The following is a 17,635-nucleotide window of genomic DNA, read 5'->3' on the forward strand; positions in this document are numbered from 1 at the left end:
ATGGAGTATATTACTCTTTGAAATGTGAACTGTTGTAATATCAAAATATGTATCAATTTATATGAAATAACAAGGAAAAAAAGATCAGTTTTGGGAGGAATTATGAAGCAGTTCAGCACTTGGTTCTATTCTAATGATTCCATCCAGGCCAAAAATTTACTTGGGAGTTCCAGCATTAGCAGAAATACTGTCTCCTTAATAACTCACCAACCTTATGTAGGGTACAGGATCATTCTGGACCATGGTAAGCAGCCACTGCAGTTCTTCATAGCTCCTATCAACTGCCAATAAAAATAAAATTAAATGTCACATAAACTGGAAAGATTTTCATCAACCACAAAGAACATACAAAGAATCTGAATCACTGCAACTAAAAAGGAATTTCATTAATTATAGTGCAAATTCAAACCAGAAATGTGCACAAAACTCCTTTGTGCCTCAATTTTTCAAGCCACATCAATTTCACTATTAGCAGGTAACTGTCACTTTTGTACATCGACTGGCAAGATTATAGAGCAGATTATCAACCTGAGATGGTGTGCTTCCTAGAATGAAGACATTCAAATATCCCTTCAACAATCAGAAATACAGTATTTTCCATAAGGCACAGAGAATACACAATTCTCATGCACAGGAATCTGTGCAAAATTATTGTGCAAAAATAGGATAGACTGAGGTAGTTTACTCAAAATTGCAAGCACACTTTATCTCAGTAGCCTTCCTTATTTTTTTTAATCATTGTATTTCACAATTAAAATGAATTTTGAAATGTATGAGCACATGCTTCTAGAGAAGTGCTGCCTGACACTGTTGGAAATAAAATAACTTTGTTAAGATAAAATTTAAAATACATCCCAAAATTATTTGGATTATAAGATTATGAATGCAAAAGAGGAACACTCCTCTCCAGATATAAACATACTTCATACAGTTTTTGCTTGCCTACTCTTCCAGCCTGCCATGTCTCTTTGTAAGATGGCTCTCTTCTGAATTGTCCATCTCAACCAAATTAGTGCCATCAGCAAATTTGGTGAAGCTACTTTCAATGTTGTTGCTCAGATTATTTATGAAGATGTTATCCAAGGGACCTCTACCTGTGACAGGCTGCCAGTTCGAGTGAAAAATACTGATCATCCTCCAAGTGTGTCCCATGACCCAGCTTCCAACCCATCTCATACACCACCCACCCTGTCTGTATCTTGTCTAGGAGAAGGCTGTGGGTAAAGACAGACAGCTGGATTTCCATACTTCTGATAAACATAAAAACATGTAATTGCTGCCTGAAGTAAACCCCTCCTTGAGATTTTTTTCAAGAGATAATGTACCACTTCCCAATTACAGCAGAGCACCTCCAAGATCCTAAACTAACATTAAATAGATTAGATAATCACGGATATTTATTTAGGATGATTTGTCATTATGTCTTCTATGTTAGGAGGAAGTTCTTCACAGAGAGTGATTTCCCATTGGAATGGGCTGCCCAGGGAGGTGGTGGAGTCACCATCCCTGGAGGTGTTCAAGAAAAGCCTGGATGAGGCACTTAGTGCCATGGTCTAGTTGACTGGATAGGGCTGGGGGACAGGTTGGACTGGATGATCTTGGAGGTCTCTTCCAACCTGGTTGATTCTATGATTCTAAATTTCCAACTGCTTTGTTGTACACATACAAATACTCACATAACCATCAGAAGCTAACCATAAAGTTAATAAACTCTCTATACTTTGAGCCAGTTTAGATGAACTGTCAAGTCCTTACATGCAGCCTCATAAATTTTATAGAGTTTTATCTCAAAAAATCCTTCACTATTAACAGCAAAGAAAACAACTTAGTCAGTTCCATGGAGAAATTATTTCTTTTAAAGCGATTTTTTAAAAAAGGCAATGTTATTCCTACCCTGAGAGCTGACAGAAAAACATGGGAGTTCCATACTGTCCCAGAAAATACAGACTTTCCTTTTTATGAAAATTACAAAATCTGTCAGCTTCCTTTACAAGAACTGTTGAAAGAGAGCTTTGGCACTAGCAAGAGGCATTTGATAGCTGCTGGTTAATATCCAGTATCAACTGAAAACCAGGGAACTGGGAGCAACAAAAAAATCAGACCTCTTGGCAATAGCCAGCCAATCATTTCTCATTCCAAAGCCAGGTTTAGGGCCGTGTAAGACAAGTGCTGCTAACTTGAACAAGTCAGTAAGCACCCCTTGACCAAAAACTTGCCAGTCTTACAGCAGAAGCTAACGTGTTCAGCGCTGGAGGGTGGTATTTCAGAAATGATACTAGTGACCAGTAAATAGCAGGCTGTGTTGTGAACTGTACTGACTTTACGGCAGATAGGTATTTTCATCTGTTACCTTTGTATTGCAGAAAAAGACACTGGCAAGGAGCAGGGCAGCTAGGTACAATACTGCTGTAATCCACCATTTCCAGATCTCACAATGAGCTCAGTCAAAAATTATGTTCAGCTCAACCACTGATTTCTTCATGTAACCTTTCTACTACTTTTTACCTTCCTGTAGCAACTTACCCTAGCTTGCTTATACAGCAACATATCTGACAAAGCTGTTTTAAAGATGAACTGTATTACTTTACAGTACAAATATTTTCATATCCAAGGCAGTTATTTACTCTAAACACTATCCATAAAAGGTCAAAAATACAAAGAGGAAACATTATTTCCACCAATTTTTTTCCGAAGAGTGGGATGAATTATTGAAAGTATTCTTAAGGAAGCAGGCTGATAAGTAAGCTTTCTATTTTCCAGCAATTCTTTCCACTAACATTCTATGAAGGGAGGAACAAAGAAGTAGCCTAACAGAGAAAGAGATGTACAGACCTTAAAGATCATCTGCCCACCACAGGCAGGGACACCTGCCTCTAGACCAAGTTGCTGAAAGCCCCACCATCTGGCCTTGAATGCTTCCAGGGATGTGGCATCCATTAAGCAATCCCTTCTAGCACCTCACCACCATCACAGTGAAGAACTTCTTCCTTAGATCTAATCTAAATCTAACTTCTTTCAGTTTAAATCCATTACCTTCTGTCCTATCATTAAATTCCTGAGAAGGCACTGAGAAAGAACTCTCAGCACGTACTCATAGAAATCCAATTCTCTAGGACATAGCATTAATATAAATCTCACCTTCTTATCAATACCTCTGTCACCACATAAGCCCTCCTGTTGGACAGTATTGGTAAGTATTAATTTTTTTCCTAATATGTCACAAGTGGGAAAAAGTGTCAAAATACTTGAAAAAAAAAAAAGTACCTTTTGTATAATCAACAACAGCTTCCAGTGCTGCTATTCGGACATCTACAAAGTGTCCATATTCTGCATATGACTTGAAAAGGGCAGGATCACTTGGGACATGACCATTCTTCTGAAGCACTCGAATAGCTTTTAAACAGCTAGATACAGTAGAAAGAGGAAAGTTACATTAGGTTTATAGAATGGCAGGTTAGAATAAAATTACTTTCTTCAAATCAAGTAGTGCAATTTTTCTAGAACTGTATTATCCAAATTAACGTGTTCCTTTCAGAGCACTAACACATGCTTCTCATTAACTCTGAATTAGGCTGAAACACAAGCAGAATTTCCCCTTCGGGGGGGGGGGGGGGGGGGGGGGTAACACCCAAACCATCACAGTCTAAGTCATTGTTTGGTTTCAGTAGAACTGTGCTAAGTCACAGAGGAAACACAGCTGACGGTATGCTGTGGGCACTACAGGTATTGTTACAAGGCTACCTGTTTGCAGAACTTTATAAACGCTCTTTGTAAAGAGGCACAAGCATGAACAACTTATGGCTGCTATCAAAAGTCTATAGTGATAGAAAAGAAAACTTTAAAAAAAAAGCAATCAAAACAAAATTGCACTATCAGCTTTCAGAAATTGGAAGGAATCTGTCATTGAAGGTTAAGAGACACAAGATAAAATCTCAAATACTAAGTACAGAAGGGTGAAAAACCAACCATCCAACAAAAAAAGGCAGGATTTAGGTGTCTGCTCTCTTCAAGTGTAGAAAAATTATTAAACCACACCTGACTGTAATGGTATGCCTGTAGCTGGGAAGAAGCTTCTCCATATTTAGGAAACGAGTTATTTCCTCAAGAATAAGTCGAACATCAGGATTTAAGTTATCCAGTGTTCGCACTTCATTGTTGACACTGACTGCAGGAGTTACAGAGTTGGCTAGGGCATCAATCAGCTCAGCACGGTAGTAGTTGTCTGAAAACTAGATAAAACCAGCAATTAAACACAAGCAAATACAACAATATATGTTGTGAAAAAGAAGTGTTGAAGCACTGTTATGGAACAAGATCTTACAACAAAAAAACATGTGAGAAATTGCGTGAGTGTGGAACACAGGAATCAACTAGTTCTGAAAAAGGATGTGAGAGAGATTGAGCAAGCACGTATACTATCAATCATTAACCTTCACTCTAATACAAGCACATTAATGTTCTACATTGTTTTATAAAAGTGGAAAAAATAGCCATTGCAAATTCTCCAGACAGGGAAAAGAGAAGCCATTATGTCTAAATGTGAGCATCTAAAACTACCTGTTTCTATATTCAGTATAAAGGTCATCAAGGTTAATCAAGGTGGGATCTCTTCCTTGGTGGTGAAGAGATGGTAGCACAACTCAACAACACCTATGACTACTGGTGCTTGCATTTAGTAATTTTGGTAATCTTGCAGCTGGTACCCTGTTACAGTATGTGTTTCACACAGGAAAGGGAGGCCTTAGACACCTTGAATTCACTTTAAGCATTTATTTGCAAGGATTATGCTAGGTTCTTGGCAGCTGTAGGCTTCCTCCGTAGCTATAAAGGTGGAATTTTGTGTAACTCCACAACCTTAAATGTCACCTCATCATCCTTCAGAGGTGGTCTGTATGGGAAGGAACTTTAGATGACAAGAGATCCAACTGAGGTGCTTCAATGTAGTGATGAACAGTATTACTCTAGGTTTCAGCTGTTCTTTAACTAGATGAAGACAACCCAGTTCTGTGAGCTAGAGCTGACATTCAGAACCCAGAATCACAGTCCTACGTATCTTTAAACAACAAGTTACTTCCTTTCCTTGTTCTTTCAAGTTCACTTCTCAAGGTGAAAAAAACTCCAACAAATAAGTGCTTAGCTTTCTATACTACATTAGCCTCATGCACATGGGTCTAGAATAAAGAAGAATAAAGAAAGAAGAGTATATCTGCAAATGAAGACAGGCAGGACCTTAGTAAGTCAATAAGCACTAAGAACTTCGAAGCATCTGAGAAATGCTGCCACAGAAATGTCAGTTAAAGAACATTCTGTTTAGTGTATTATTTTTCATCAACTCTCCTAGGCAGATATTTATACTAGTGGCATAAAACATCATACAGTATATTAACTAAGACTTGTTTAAACAAAAAAAAGTGAGATTAAAATAAACACATTCTTTACCTTATTCTTCCTGTTATCGTTATACTTGATCAGATCCAAAATAAACATTAAAACCTCCTTAGGACACAGGTTGTGAACATCTCTCAGAAGGGCCATGGCAACAGGCATAGTCTGTGTGTAATAAAATGAATACTAACATCATTCTTGCATTTCTGAAATGAGAGTTGCATCCTGAAAATAGCTACATTCTGAAAGCGACCAGTGAGCAATTCCAGAATAGTGAATCTCTGACCAATGCTTTTTGAAAGTCATACCACATGCTATATAATTTTCAGATCAAATTATGTAATTAATGCTCAACTATCAGTCACAGTGTAGAAAGCTGAGGAATCTGTATAGCCAAGAAAAGACTCTCAGATCAAGGCATTGCTAAAAAAAAGCAACAAATGAAAAATAATGAAGCATAAAAACCAATGATGGAAGTAATTCTGAGACAGACACTAGATTTGGGTGCTTTCACATGAACATGAAGCTTCCATCACCACTGAGAGGTATAGGTCCAATACAGTCAGTGAAGACTGAAGAATTACTAGCTAGATAGATACTTGCCTAATTAGGTATTTATATTAGAATGGGCTAAGCAGCACTGTAGGCTCCAATCACACAGATTTAAGAGTCTTACTCTAGATCTGTAAACTTGGGATGAGGAATTAAAAAGGAGAAAAGTGTAAGATTTAGTGGGAAGGAACAAATAATGACAAGAAGACTAGAAAAATACAAAAGAAGCACCAAGAAAGGTATGTGAGAAGAAAGATGGAGCAGTTCTGGACAGGCTAAGAAAACAAAATCTGAGTTTTCTCAGTAATATGAAATCTGTGAAATTTAACAATATATAATTATAAACTGAATCTTTTGATAAAACCATTCTAACTACTTTTACTATTCACTAAACAGCCAGCAACTACAGACCCCAGTAAAAAAATCTGCATTAATATCAAAATAAGCTGCAGGAACACTTGGTGTTGACAATAGAAAGGGGAGGGCAAGGAGGATGACTCTGTGCCTTGAACTAAAACTAGGTCAGTTTAAGGTATGATTTGGGATATTATCTGAGGTGTGACATCATTGCCATTGATTAGGACAGGTGCTGAATTCACCTGAAAGTCTAGCTTTGTTACTGATATAGAACAATGGATGCATATAAAAAAGAACTAGTTAACTTAGATTTTTATGAAGGGATAAAGCAGGACTGTGCTATTGATCTTCCTGCTGTTGTCAACCATAGAAATAGTTCTGTATTTTAGCATTTATTTTAAACAGTTTGGTGAAAAAAGAATAAATTTACCTTTTGCAGAAAGTAGCTTTGAAAGTTCATGAAGTTGTTGGTCTTCACAATGTTTGGACAGGTCTTACAACAAAACATTCGGGTAAAGAGTGACTTCATGGCTGGTGGTCCTGTCCATGTACTTACCATGGAATTAGCAATCTGTGTAAGTAGAGGGGAAAGCAAATTTTATTAACATCACCACTTAAATTTAGGTTGGCTGGACAAAAATACACATTTCTTACAATCAAAAAAGATAACTGCCAAGAACATACTGTCCTTCAAATAGATACGTTTTCATTGGTGTAATGTATTAGCTAAGTTTTCACTGCCTTCCCCAAAATACCTTCACTACATTAAAAGTGTATTTTATGAAAATCATTCCACTTGGAAGATGTCTGCAAGTAATTATCCTTCCATGATAAATGTCTGTTATTCATTAGTTTCTCTTTTAAATTTTAGAAGGAAATTCTGTGTTTACCACGCCAAGTTTTCTGACTCCACAGAAGCCAGTGATGGAAGCGGGTTTTGCAATACCAACTTCCCAAACTGACTCTGCAGTAGTAACCTCAGTCTAAACTTTAAGCAGGGCTCAGCCACCCTAGGACTACTTAGCCACCCCTAAAGTGAACAGCCAGTCAGCTAACTTTAATCACAATTCATAGACAGATTGGGCAGTGAGACAAGTTCATTTCTATGAAGTCTGTTTTAGTGGAAGGTGGTAAGGGTCCACAAAGACAAAACAACTTTTGTACCTTCCCAGTATCCTATGTTGCATATCCTTGCTGTATGGAGCAATAGGAACCTGCAGACACAAACACCTAAGCCTGACAGAAGATTGAGCCTGGTGAAAGATCATCTCTGTGTGTGAACAAAGAGACGGGGCAAAGCACTTAGCATCTAGCAGGAGTTTCCACTGGCAGAGACTCACCACAAACTGAGGAAAAAATCTTTTCACACAGAAGAAAATTGATTCAATCACTTCCTTCTAAACTATTTGGTTTATTTCAAAAGGCACTGCACATACAATAAAAGAAAACCAAGAGGCTATCTTGGTAAGAGTAATCCATTTTACTCTTGCTCTTATGCAAGATGGGTACTTTATTACTGAAAACCATTCCCCTACTTTGAAAAGTAAAGTCAGAGCGAGAAAATACTATGGTCAGACTGGCTCTCCTCTTTGCAGTAACTGAAGTCTTTGATCTAAAAATGCAGGCAGAGCTTTTTCTTTAAGGTACATAATAATGGCTCTACCTACAGAGGAAGCTGGATCCCAAGAACTGCTTAGAAACCATGACGATGAACATAAGACTGCTGATCTGAAATTAATATAACAGTGTAACTAAAACTTACCCATAAAATGTTCTCCACGTTTACCACATTTACAAGATAGTCACTATTTCATGAAAACTGAGATGTAAATGTTGATGCAGTTTTAAACTTCTGCTTATTATTTGATTTTGCAGAAACCATAGATGGACACCAGTTTTTCAAGTTAAATCAACAGTGGTTAGATTATCATCTTCTAGGTATTTTTCAGTCTTACATTGTGTTCTGACTCATTTGAATTTCCCATTAAATAGTGAGAGAATTCAAGTTTTCTACTTATTCTATTGATACAAGACACACTCTGAATTAAATGTATTTGCACATTCCTCACACTATAATGCACAATGGTAGCATTACATCAGCATTTCATAACATTAAAATATGTTGTCATTTTCTTGAATTTTGATATTTCAAAACATGCCCCAAAAATAATTCTATGCAGCTACTGATTTATTCTCTAGAGGCACTCAACAGAAAGCAAGCTAAACACAGTAATCTGAATTCTACACATTGTCAATAAATATGCCTTTATGTCCATAAAAGTATGTTGACAACATTCTTAGGTTTCTGTGTTTTCACTCAGTTGTTTCATTGAGTACTCTTATTTTGTTTTTTAATGCCAATTTTGTGTTTAAAGAATAAAGATTTTGCCTTTTTAAGGCAATTATATGGCTCAATATTTAATTGCAGAACAACCTGATGTTTATTTTGTGCCCATATTCAGTCTGAAACAATATAAAGCCACAATCTGAATTCATATTAGAGAAAGAGGTGAATTTCAGCACTTCAGAGTTCTCAATAGACAGGCCAAGGAACTTCCCAGTAAAGTAAAAACAACACACTTTGGCTCTGAAAAAAAATGAGAAGTCTTTTATTTCTGCCATTTAATGAAATCTGGAAATATCCCTTGTGGTTTTCATGTCTGACATCTCAATTCTGACAATTATGAAAGCCGCCTGCAGTCTCCATTTACAGATTAAAATAATACGGCTTTCCCTTTGAATCAGTCACGTTAAAATACTTGGCAAACACTTTCAAGAGGCAAAATATCAAGCCAGTCTAAGAATTGTGATGAGTTTTGACCCATTTTCAAACGTTTACAATGTCTGTCAGATTTCTTCCCTTACTCCCATCGAGACAACCTCACCTTTGCAAGGCAGAAGCAGGCCAGCATCCTCACTCGGTAGAAACACTGCTCCTGCTCGAGTATATCAGTCAGTGCAAGCCGTGATGCTGGGGTAGGGAACTTTTCCAATGCCAGAATGGCTTCTTCCTGTGCAACCACATCTCTCTCATATCGAAGCTGGTACTGCCACATGAAATCAGATTGTTCAAATTCTACCTTCCTCAGTACTGACATATCAGGGTCTATTCTTATCCAGAGCAAAGGGGAATCAGCACTAAGACAGATATGAAAAAAAAATTAATAGCTTACAACATTTCAAGACTATTCAAAAGATGCTCTAACTTTTTATGAGTTAAAGTATTTACATTCAATGAACATAAAAGAATCTAAGTTAGAGGGGGAACTTCTTCTGGGAGTCACTTGGTGCAATCTCCTACTTATAGGATAGCAAATCTATAGTCTCCCAAGGCAATCAGTCCAAACCTCTAATGTTTCACAATGCACACAGTGCTTTAGTATTTTTAACCTACAAATCTAACTTCATGGTAAGTTACTGTATCATTTCAATATATTTAGTTCTACTTTCTCAGACATTTTAACTTTCATAGATCAGCAGCACTTTAACACCTTCTATGAATTAAGACTTAAAAAAAAACTCCAACAAAAATAATCTGGTGGTAAATACTTTTTTTATATATATAATGTTTTTTATCAATAGATGTGAAAGCGCTTTCCAAATGCACACGATATCATGTTGAAAGCTAACAAGAGTAACCACACATGCACAGAACTGCCAAGCCAAAGGATGGTAAAAAGGAAAGTATGAACAGATAGGATTAAAATCAGTCGTACTCAGTTGTATTTCACCCACACAAATGTTTTATACTTTATTATTCGCACAGCACCATAACTGCAGAAGTAGCTTGTGGGTGCAACGAGCACAAACTATATAGCAAAGTCTCTAAGTTTTCCACATAAAATAGGTAACAGCAAAATACAGACAAGGAATTAGGAGAGTTTAGAACGACAAGAAGTGAACAATTATGAATATGATATGTATTTCTGTATAAATCTGTAGAATATCTAGAATTACTGTGATGACAGTAGCTAAAGAAGAAAGGATGGTGAAAAGAACAGTGCATACACCAGATTCAGAAAAATAGAAAAGAATTTTATCATATATACTTGGAGCAGGAGTCCAAACTGGACAGAAGAATGACAGCATTGCAGATCAGATTAGCAGATGAAGTCTAACTGCCTTTTATAAAATCATACAGTAACTCAAATATAGTTCTAAGAAATCTCAACTCAGTGAAATGCAATAGCTACCTGAGCATAACTCAGCAGGACTAATCACAAATATTTATGCTAATTGAAGAAAGAATCACCATTACTTTTCAAGAGCAGATTATTTACTTCCCTCAGCAAATATATAAGTTACCAACACCTTCAGCATCTTTTGAGTGTACCCCTGGCCTCAGCCTAGAGAGGGTAAAGATTTAAATTGAGCAAGAATTTGCTACTGAAGAGGTAAGTGGTCCCAAGTGAATACCAGGAAGAATTTCAGTACAAAGCATTTAATCACTTATTTTCAATCTGAAAGGATTTTTTTCTTAATTAACCACAGATTTCAGGAACTTCTCTGTCTTAGTGCCAGTTAAATGGTCTTCATCGAGGTCCAACAAAAATTGCTTACTTTGTTTCAAGCAAATTCTTGTTTGCATTTTGTCTATAAAGTAAGTTGAAAGATAAAATCAGAAATGTGTAAGACAATTAAGTAACTTATAGTAGCAATTTATCATGCCTAAGATTTTTTTAAAACTGATGACAGTAGTTGACCCACAGATTTTACACTTTGCCAACATTTTCCCAGCTGCAGAAGAAGTCTTAATGACAGCAAAGTAATGTAGTACAGTCTTGAAATTTGCCAGTCATGCAATGATGCACATTACCATCAAATAACTCAAAATAGCTTGCTTTAGACAAGGGGAACATGGCTCAGTCTCAAAATGAGAAACTCAAACAAGATAACTTACTCCATAGCAGAAAGGTCCATGTCCACCTCTTCTCCATTCATCAGTGGAATCTTTTTCTTTTTATTTCTATGAAAAAAAAAAAAGAGAGGAAAACAAAGGTATTAATTATCATACTAGCAAAACTGTGTTTATATGTTTATAAATTAAGTTTATGCCTGTGAAAGTATTCTCTTCTTCTTTCATCACACCAAAAAATAAAGCAGTTTCCAGCAAAAAATGATTGCCAAGTCCAGCTGTGCATCAGTTCTACTCAAGTAATAATCACCAGTACTTTACATCAGTTTAAACTCATCATTTTCACAATAAGCATACAACCTTGAGAAGAAGAGGTCAAAGTCGTTATTAAAATGCATTAGGAAAATAAGAGAATCTATTTGGAAATGTGTTACTTTTCTTGTTTATTAGGTTTAGAAAACAGCTGTGGCAAACTCACAGAAAGATATGCAAGTGCTTCATTCATGTATCTTCACATCAGTTACTCCTCTGGACTATGTTTGTCTTCCCCTTAATTTGGCCTTCCTGTTAAAAGGCATCTGAGCTCATTCTATGTAAGTTTTTTATAAAACTTCCATGATATCACTTACAATTAACAACTGGATATAAAATGTAAGGTTTCCTGCTGCCTATAAACAGTAGTAAATGGTTTTCTCCCATTCATTGCATCAAAAGTAAATCTAATTCAGTAAGATTAAGAAAACAGAAACATAAAACTTGAAAAAAAAACATATTTATCATCAAATGCACTACATACTTTCACATACCCATGCCAGAAATACTTGCAGTCTGCAATGTAGCCTTACCTCCTGCTTTTAGAATGGCAAGGTATATCATGTTTAAGACTGTTTTCTTCAATCTGCAATGTATGGTTGAATGATCCATCAAGTTCTTGAACTGTCACTTTAAGAGGACCCTTCAAGTTCACAAGATATTGTTATTAGCATTAAAACGATGCTGATTCATGCGTTTATCATGCTTATAACACGTAGGTAAAATATGGAAAATTGACCTTACCACATATTTCTGTGTCCCAGGAGATGTGTAGTCTTGTTTTATTTCCAATTCCAATACATTCCGTTTTCTATTAAATGCAAAGCTGCCATAAAATTTTACCACTCCACTCTGGTCCCTAATAAGCAGTATAGGAATTCTAATGCATGGTGCAACAATTATAAGCAAACACAATTCTTGATGTTTTCATTCTTCACCCTTGCTTTATGCTTATTTATTCCTCTAACTTTCCAACTCAAGAAAATCAGGACAATGGAAGAACTTACATTTGTTCATCCACAAAATTTAGAAGTTAATAGTAGTCAGATATCCTCCCAAAAAAATACAGAGGCCTGCTGTGGTCTTACAAAGTGTAAAATCTACAGGTATGACAATGGTTGAAGCGTGGTAGGGAGGTTGCCACCACAGGATTAAACCAAATTTATAGTTAACAGGATCAGCCTTTGGGTCAAAGTCCACAGCAGCTGAAAAAATCCCCAGATCTGAGTTACAATTCTTCCTTTCTTACAGAACAGATATATTTAAGATTCACCCAGCTCAGGATAATTACCATCTGGTAACACTGACTCTTGGGTATAGCTGCAGTGTGAATATATGGACATACACAACATTGTTTTCTTCAACTGCCTAGCAAAACGAAGTTTGGAAATTAGAATAATGTGTATTTATACTTCATTAATAGTTTTGGATGTAGATAAAATACTAAGTTCTGATATTACTCTATAAATTATGCAGTGGTTTCAGTTAGACATGGAGATGCATAAATATTATTAAGTAAGCTCAAAGAAGAGCTCTAAATATAAATACCTTCTTTTGCTTTCTGTTAGAAGAGGAAGGTACGGTTTTGCCACAGTAATGTGTTACTTTAGTTTGCAGTCACATTAATTAGAAGTACCAATTATACCTGTCAAATGAAGCAAATTCTAATTTACCCTCATACCAATCCAAAATAAGAAATCCTCTTTCTTAGTATCACTGAAATTTAAAGAGTCAACACAGAGATGTTTATTTTATCTGAAATAGTAATACCAACACAAGCTATTAGATGTCAGTGTATTTTAAATTATCAATCTGCACTTTAGGTTACTTATTTCATGGTGATTTACTGGAAATAGCATCTTAAAATGCAGCAGACTCTAGCATTTTCCATGTCAGACTTCAGCATATTTCTATGGGCAGTGTCCTCTGGAATCCCTCTAGTATAACTTGGCCTTGAATTCCTGCAGAGTTCTTGTGCTTCCTTCAAAGTAAAACTTAAAATAATGAAATCCCTCCTAGTAAAGAACACATGAAAAAGCCAGCTATGAATGACCACGAAAGTTCACAATAAACCTGTGGCTCACATATAGATCTAAATCAAAGAATAATGTTCTTAACTGTTTAAAGTAAAGGTAGTTCATACCTTTCTTCACATTCCTTTAACAGCGATAATTAAAGACCAAACTCATTCTCCACATTAAGAATTCAGACTAAGAGTAGAAAAGGATACACCCACTGCTTTATTAAAGGTTGGATGTCTTTGCCAGAGACATTGGAGATAGATTTCAAAAATCCAGATGTGGAAACCAACATCTGACTCCACATGTGTGACTGGAACTTCTGAGATGAAGCAGTGCTGGCCAGACTCAACAATTTGTTGAAAACCTAAAAGGATAAAAAATTACAAGTAATAACTAAATATTTTGATATATAAAATAGGCTTTTATGGTTAGCTGCAAGGAACCAACTGCTCCAAATTTACATATACATACACAAAATATATTAAAAGATAATTTCAAAAATTATATACAGTGATACAGATCACTGTATATATATCTGCTTTTATAGGAATAAAAAACAGTCATTAGGTTCTCTTTACTAGAAAGTGCAAACAATAATTAAAACTTAAGAAAAGCTTTCAAAAAGGTGCATCTGCTGTATTTTCAATCAGACAACTGCTCTAGCAAAAGCACATACACACTTTCATTAAAAAAAAACCCAAACTACATCATAACAACTCAAACAACAAAACATCTGTTAATACGAGAAAGTATCATTCAGCTTCTGGCTGTTTGTTTAGAGCACTGTTTTTTAAAGGCATGTCACAAATTGTACTCAGTAAAGAACAAAAGCTACAACTTCAGCATTTGAGAATGAAACTACAATTTTCTATTCCACTGCTTCCTCAAATTCAACAATCTATGCTCCTTCGAGCATTGTAAACTGTAGACAGTGGAGAGTGCTGAAGCTAGATTCTCACTACACTCACTATTTATAATTTGACTAGATTAGCTCAAGGCACCACCAGTTTGGGTCAACAAAACAGGTCTTCAGTGTCAACAGCTGATGACAATAACCCAAAGCAATTAAATATGTTAACATTAAAGAGCATATGTAAAATATAAACAATATTAAAAGTTGAATATTAGAATAATAGCTAATACAGAAACATTCCAGCTGGAAAAGACCCTCAGGATCACCAAGTTCAACTGTTATTCCTACTCTACAAAGCTCACCCTTAAACCATATCCTCAAGTAACACATTCAAACGGCTTTTAAACACATCCGGGGTTGGTGACTCAACCACCTCCCTTGGCAGCCCATTCTAATGCCTGATCAGTCTTGCTGGGAAAAATGTTTGCTAATGCCTTGAGGCCATTCTCTCTTGCTCTATCACTATATACCTGTGAGAAGAGACCAGCAGCAGCCTCTACAGTTAGCTGTAGACAGCAATGAGGTCTCCCCTCAGCCTCCTCTTCTTCAAACTAAACAACCTCAGCTCCTTCAGTAGCTCCTCATAAGATTTGTTTTCCAGGCCCCTCACTGGCTTTGTTGCCCTTGTTTGCACTCACTTCAGCACTGCCACATCCTAACACAAATGACCTCTATCTTATGTTTGTTCTATCATGCATGCTAAAACTACAAAAGGGATCCTACAATGATCTGATTTGTTCTTCCTTAAAGCCCATTTAGCAAACAGAAATTATGAGGAAAAAGTTGTTTATATTCACATAATCATCTAAATACCTACCTGTAACATGAACTCCATGCTAATTCTGTTCTCAATCAGTCTCATAACAAGATGTGCTTTACACTGGAACATAGTGTAATATTCCCAGGACAGTGTATGAGGGTGTTTGATAGAAAAATGCAAATGTGATGCAGGGCTGAAAAATAAAAACAAATACAGCCTTTTATTTTGCATTTTATGGAACAAAACTTGAAATGTATTTCAGGAACCAAGATTATAGCTACACCAACCACTATTTAGGTTCTCTTCTGCTGCTTTACAGTTCTAGATTATGCTTAAAAATCACTGCACACTTGTACAGAAAGGTGACGTGGGTGTATGTATCTGGAACAGACCAAGTTCAGTAGACAGAATAAAGACTGGTAATACATGTTGGATATTCCTGTAAAGGCAGTGGTAGTAGCAGCAACCAAATTAAGTAATCTGTGACTCAAGTCTAGAAGTTACTTGAAACATTTCCCCTGCTCCACCTCTATTTAAAGTGATTGCACATAATTATTTTGTATTTAAATCAATGCTGCAACTAAAGAAAAGCAACAGTTTTAAAATGCATTGCAGTCTTTTGTGTGATAAGTCCAAGGAATTGCTTGTTTTTCCGCTTAGTTATCAACTTCATGCTTTCAATGCTTTGGCAAACTACTGTCTTCTAAATCAAACATGCCAAGGAAAACTAGGCAGAGTTCCATGTGACAGCTGCCACGCTGTTTCCATAACTTAAACTATCTGTGTTCACACATAACCTTCATGTCTATAGCAAAACATTTAAAATAGTTGAATGTCATTTCATATCAGAAGAGAAATAAATGGTGAACCCCTGAAACTTTTAAAACCAGAACTGATATCTGGATAACCTTAGTGTCTGTAGAGCAATAAAACATAAAAACACTAAACTGTGATGACTTTTACATTTTTCTCCCCATGTCTTGCATTTCAGAACACAAACATTTTGATCTATATCCCAGTCTCAAATCAGAAAACTAACTTTAATAATGTAATTCTCAAGAAACGCAAAACATTTTTGTTCCCTTTAAAATTGAGAAGTGGAGATAATCACTAATCTGGCTTGATTTTATTGATGAATCAAGTCTGTGGCAACTGCATTTTGCTGTGCTGTTTTTTTCTTCTAAGTTTTTTTCCCAGGACATTTGAGTTTTCCATGAATGAATAACAAACACCTAAAGAAACTGAACCCACACTATGTCAGGCCAACTTCTGAAGTGGGAACCCAGGCTTATTTTATGCTTGGTGGTGGAGAATCACAAACTGTCCATTGCAACGCAGAAAATGCCAGCTACTTAAAATTTTTAAGCATGAAATTGGATTCCTCCCCTGCAATTCTCACTCACAAACAGACTAACTAAACCAGTTTCTCTCAGTTAATAGAAAGATGGAAAAAAATACCACGACAAAGCAGCTACCCCAGTGGGTAGTACAGGAGTATTACAACAGGGGAAGGGGAAAACTCCTAAGCTAGCAATCCTGAAGATGCAGTTATTGAGAAAATACAAATCCAGCAGCTCACAATTGTACATCACAAGTAATTCATCTAATACTTTTTTTTTCCCCTCTATTGATTAAGAAATCTTAATGTAAGATAGCAAGATGTTAACTGAAAGTGAATAATAAAAAAGAAACACAGAAAAACAAAACTCATGATACTGCAAAAAGGTTAAAGACTATCAATCATTCCAGAAACAGCTCAGGTCCAAATTCTGGCTCCATAGTCCCTCTTATTCTCTTATTTAAAAATCAGTTTCATTACACTGTTAAAAACATTCATTACAATTAATACCCTTCAAGATTTAAAGAAGAAACCCAAACCAGCAGCAATCCATATACTCAAGATGTACTCCATGAGGCTGGTAATACATGCCTTCAGCAGCTGCAGATCATCAGCCTCTGGCCTTATGCTGTACACCACACTCAAGGTCTATTAATGGCCCCATAAAAACATATCCTGTAATGACTGGTGACTTAAATAAACATACTTGTCTTTCTCTTTTCCTCCTCCAAATATCGGATGCAGTAAAACTCCTCCAGTCTTCAGTTCATATGCCACTATTTGATCTAACTCCTAAAAAAGTACAATATACATTAAAAAAAGCATAATTTTGAAAAATAGAGGAATTAAAGAAGACAGAACAGCTTTTCACATCATGGCTCATGCCATACATCCTGACTAAACTTGTTTACAAACACAAGGACATTTTAAAATTGGGATGTTCTTCAGGAAAGCAACTAATAAAACAGTAGAAGTTAGGAGTTAGTATTTGTTGTGGGTTTGAATGGTGGGACAACCCACAATATTTAATCATAATATATCTAAATAGCTACAACACCAGACTTCAGCATACAGAAGCTCACCTCTGTCTCTGCCCAAGGCAGATAGCAGTCATCTCTGAACTGGAACCTGACTTTGTATT

The 17,635-nt window shown here is 36.1% G+C and overlaps 1 protein-coding gene across 4 annotated transcripts in view; it reads right to left on the reverse strand.

Annotated features, from left to right (window-relative positions):
* The window catches only part of TAF2 (TATA-box binding protein associated factor 2), a 49,840-nt gene that overhangs the window by 16,631 nt on the left and 15,574 nt on the right, over positions 1-17,635 (reverse strand). For all 4 annotated transcript variants that reach the window (XM_064154202.1, XM_064154203.1, XM_064154204.1 and 1 more), the window contains 12 exons: positions 17,201-17,286; positions 15,213-15,348; positions 13,692-13,846; positions 12,206-12,320; positions 11,995-12,104; positions 11,195-11,260; positions 9,180-9,432; positions 6,725-6,865; positions 5,440-5,550; positions 4,036-4,229; positions 3,265-3,404; positions 212-281 (listed from right to left, as the gene is read on the reverse strand). In XM_064154202.1, the coding sequence (XP_064010272.1) occupies positions 212-281; positions 3,265-3,404; positions 4,036-4,229; positions 5,440-5,550; positions 6,725-6,865; positions 9,180-9,432; positions 11,195-11,260; positions 11,995-12,104; positions 12,206-12,320; positions 13,692-13,846; positions 15,213-15,348; positions 17,201-17,286 (1,577 nt within the window). The remainder of the gene's footprint in view (positions 1-211; positions 282-3,264; positions 3,405-4,035; positions 4,230-5,439; positions 5,551-6,724; positions 6,866-9,179; positions 9,433-11,194; positions 11,261-11,994; positions 12,105-12,205; positions 12,321-13,691; positions 13,847-15,212; positions 15,349-17,200; positions 17,287-17,635) is intronic.

Source organism: Pogoniulus pusillus, chromosome 14 (assembly GCF_015220805.1).
Source record: "Pogoniulus pusillus isolate bPogPus1 chromosome 14, bPogPus1.pri, whole genome shotgun sequence".
Lineage (NCBI taxonomy): Eukaryota > Metazoa > Chordata > Aves > Piciformes > Lybiidae > Pogoniulus > Pogoniulus pusillus.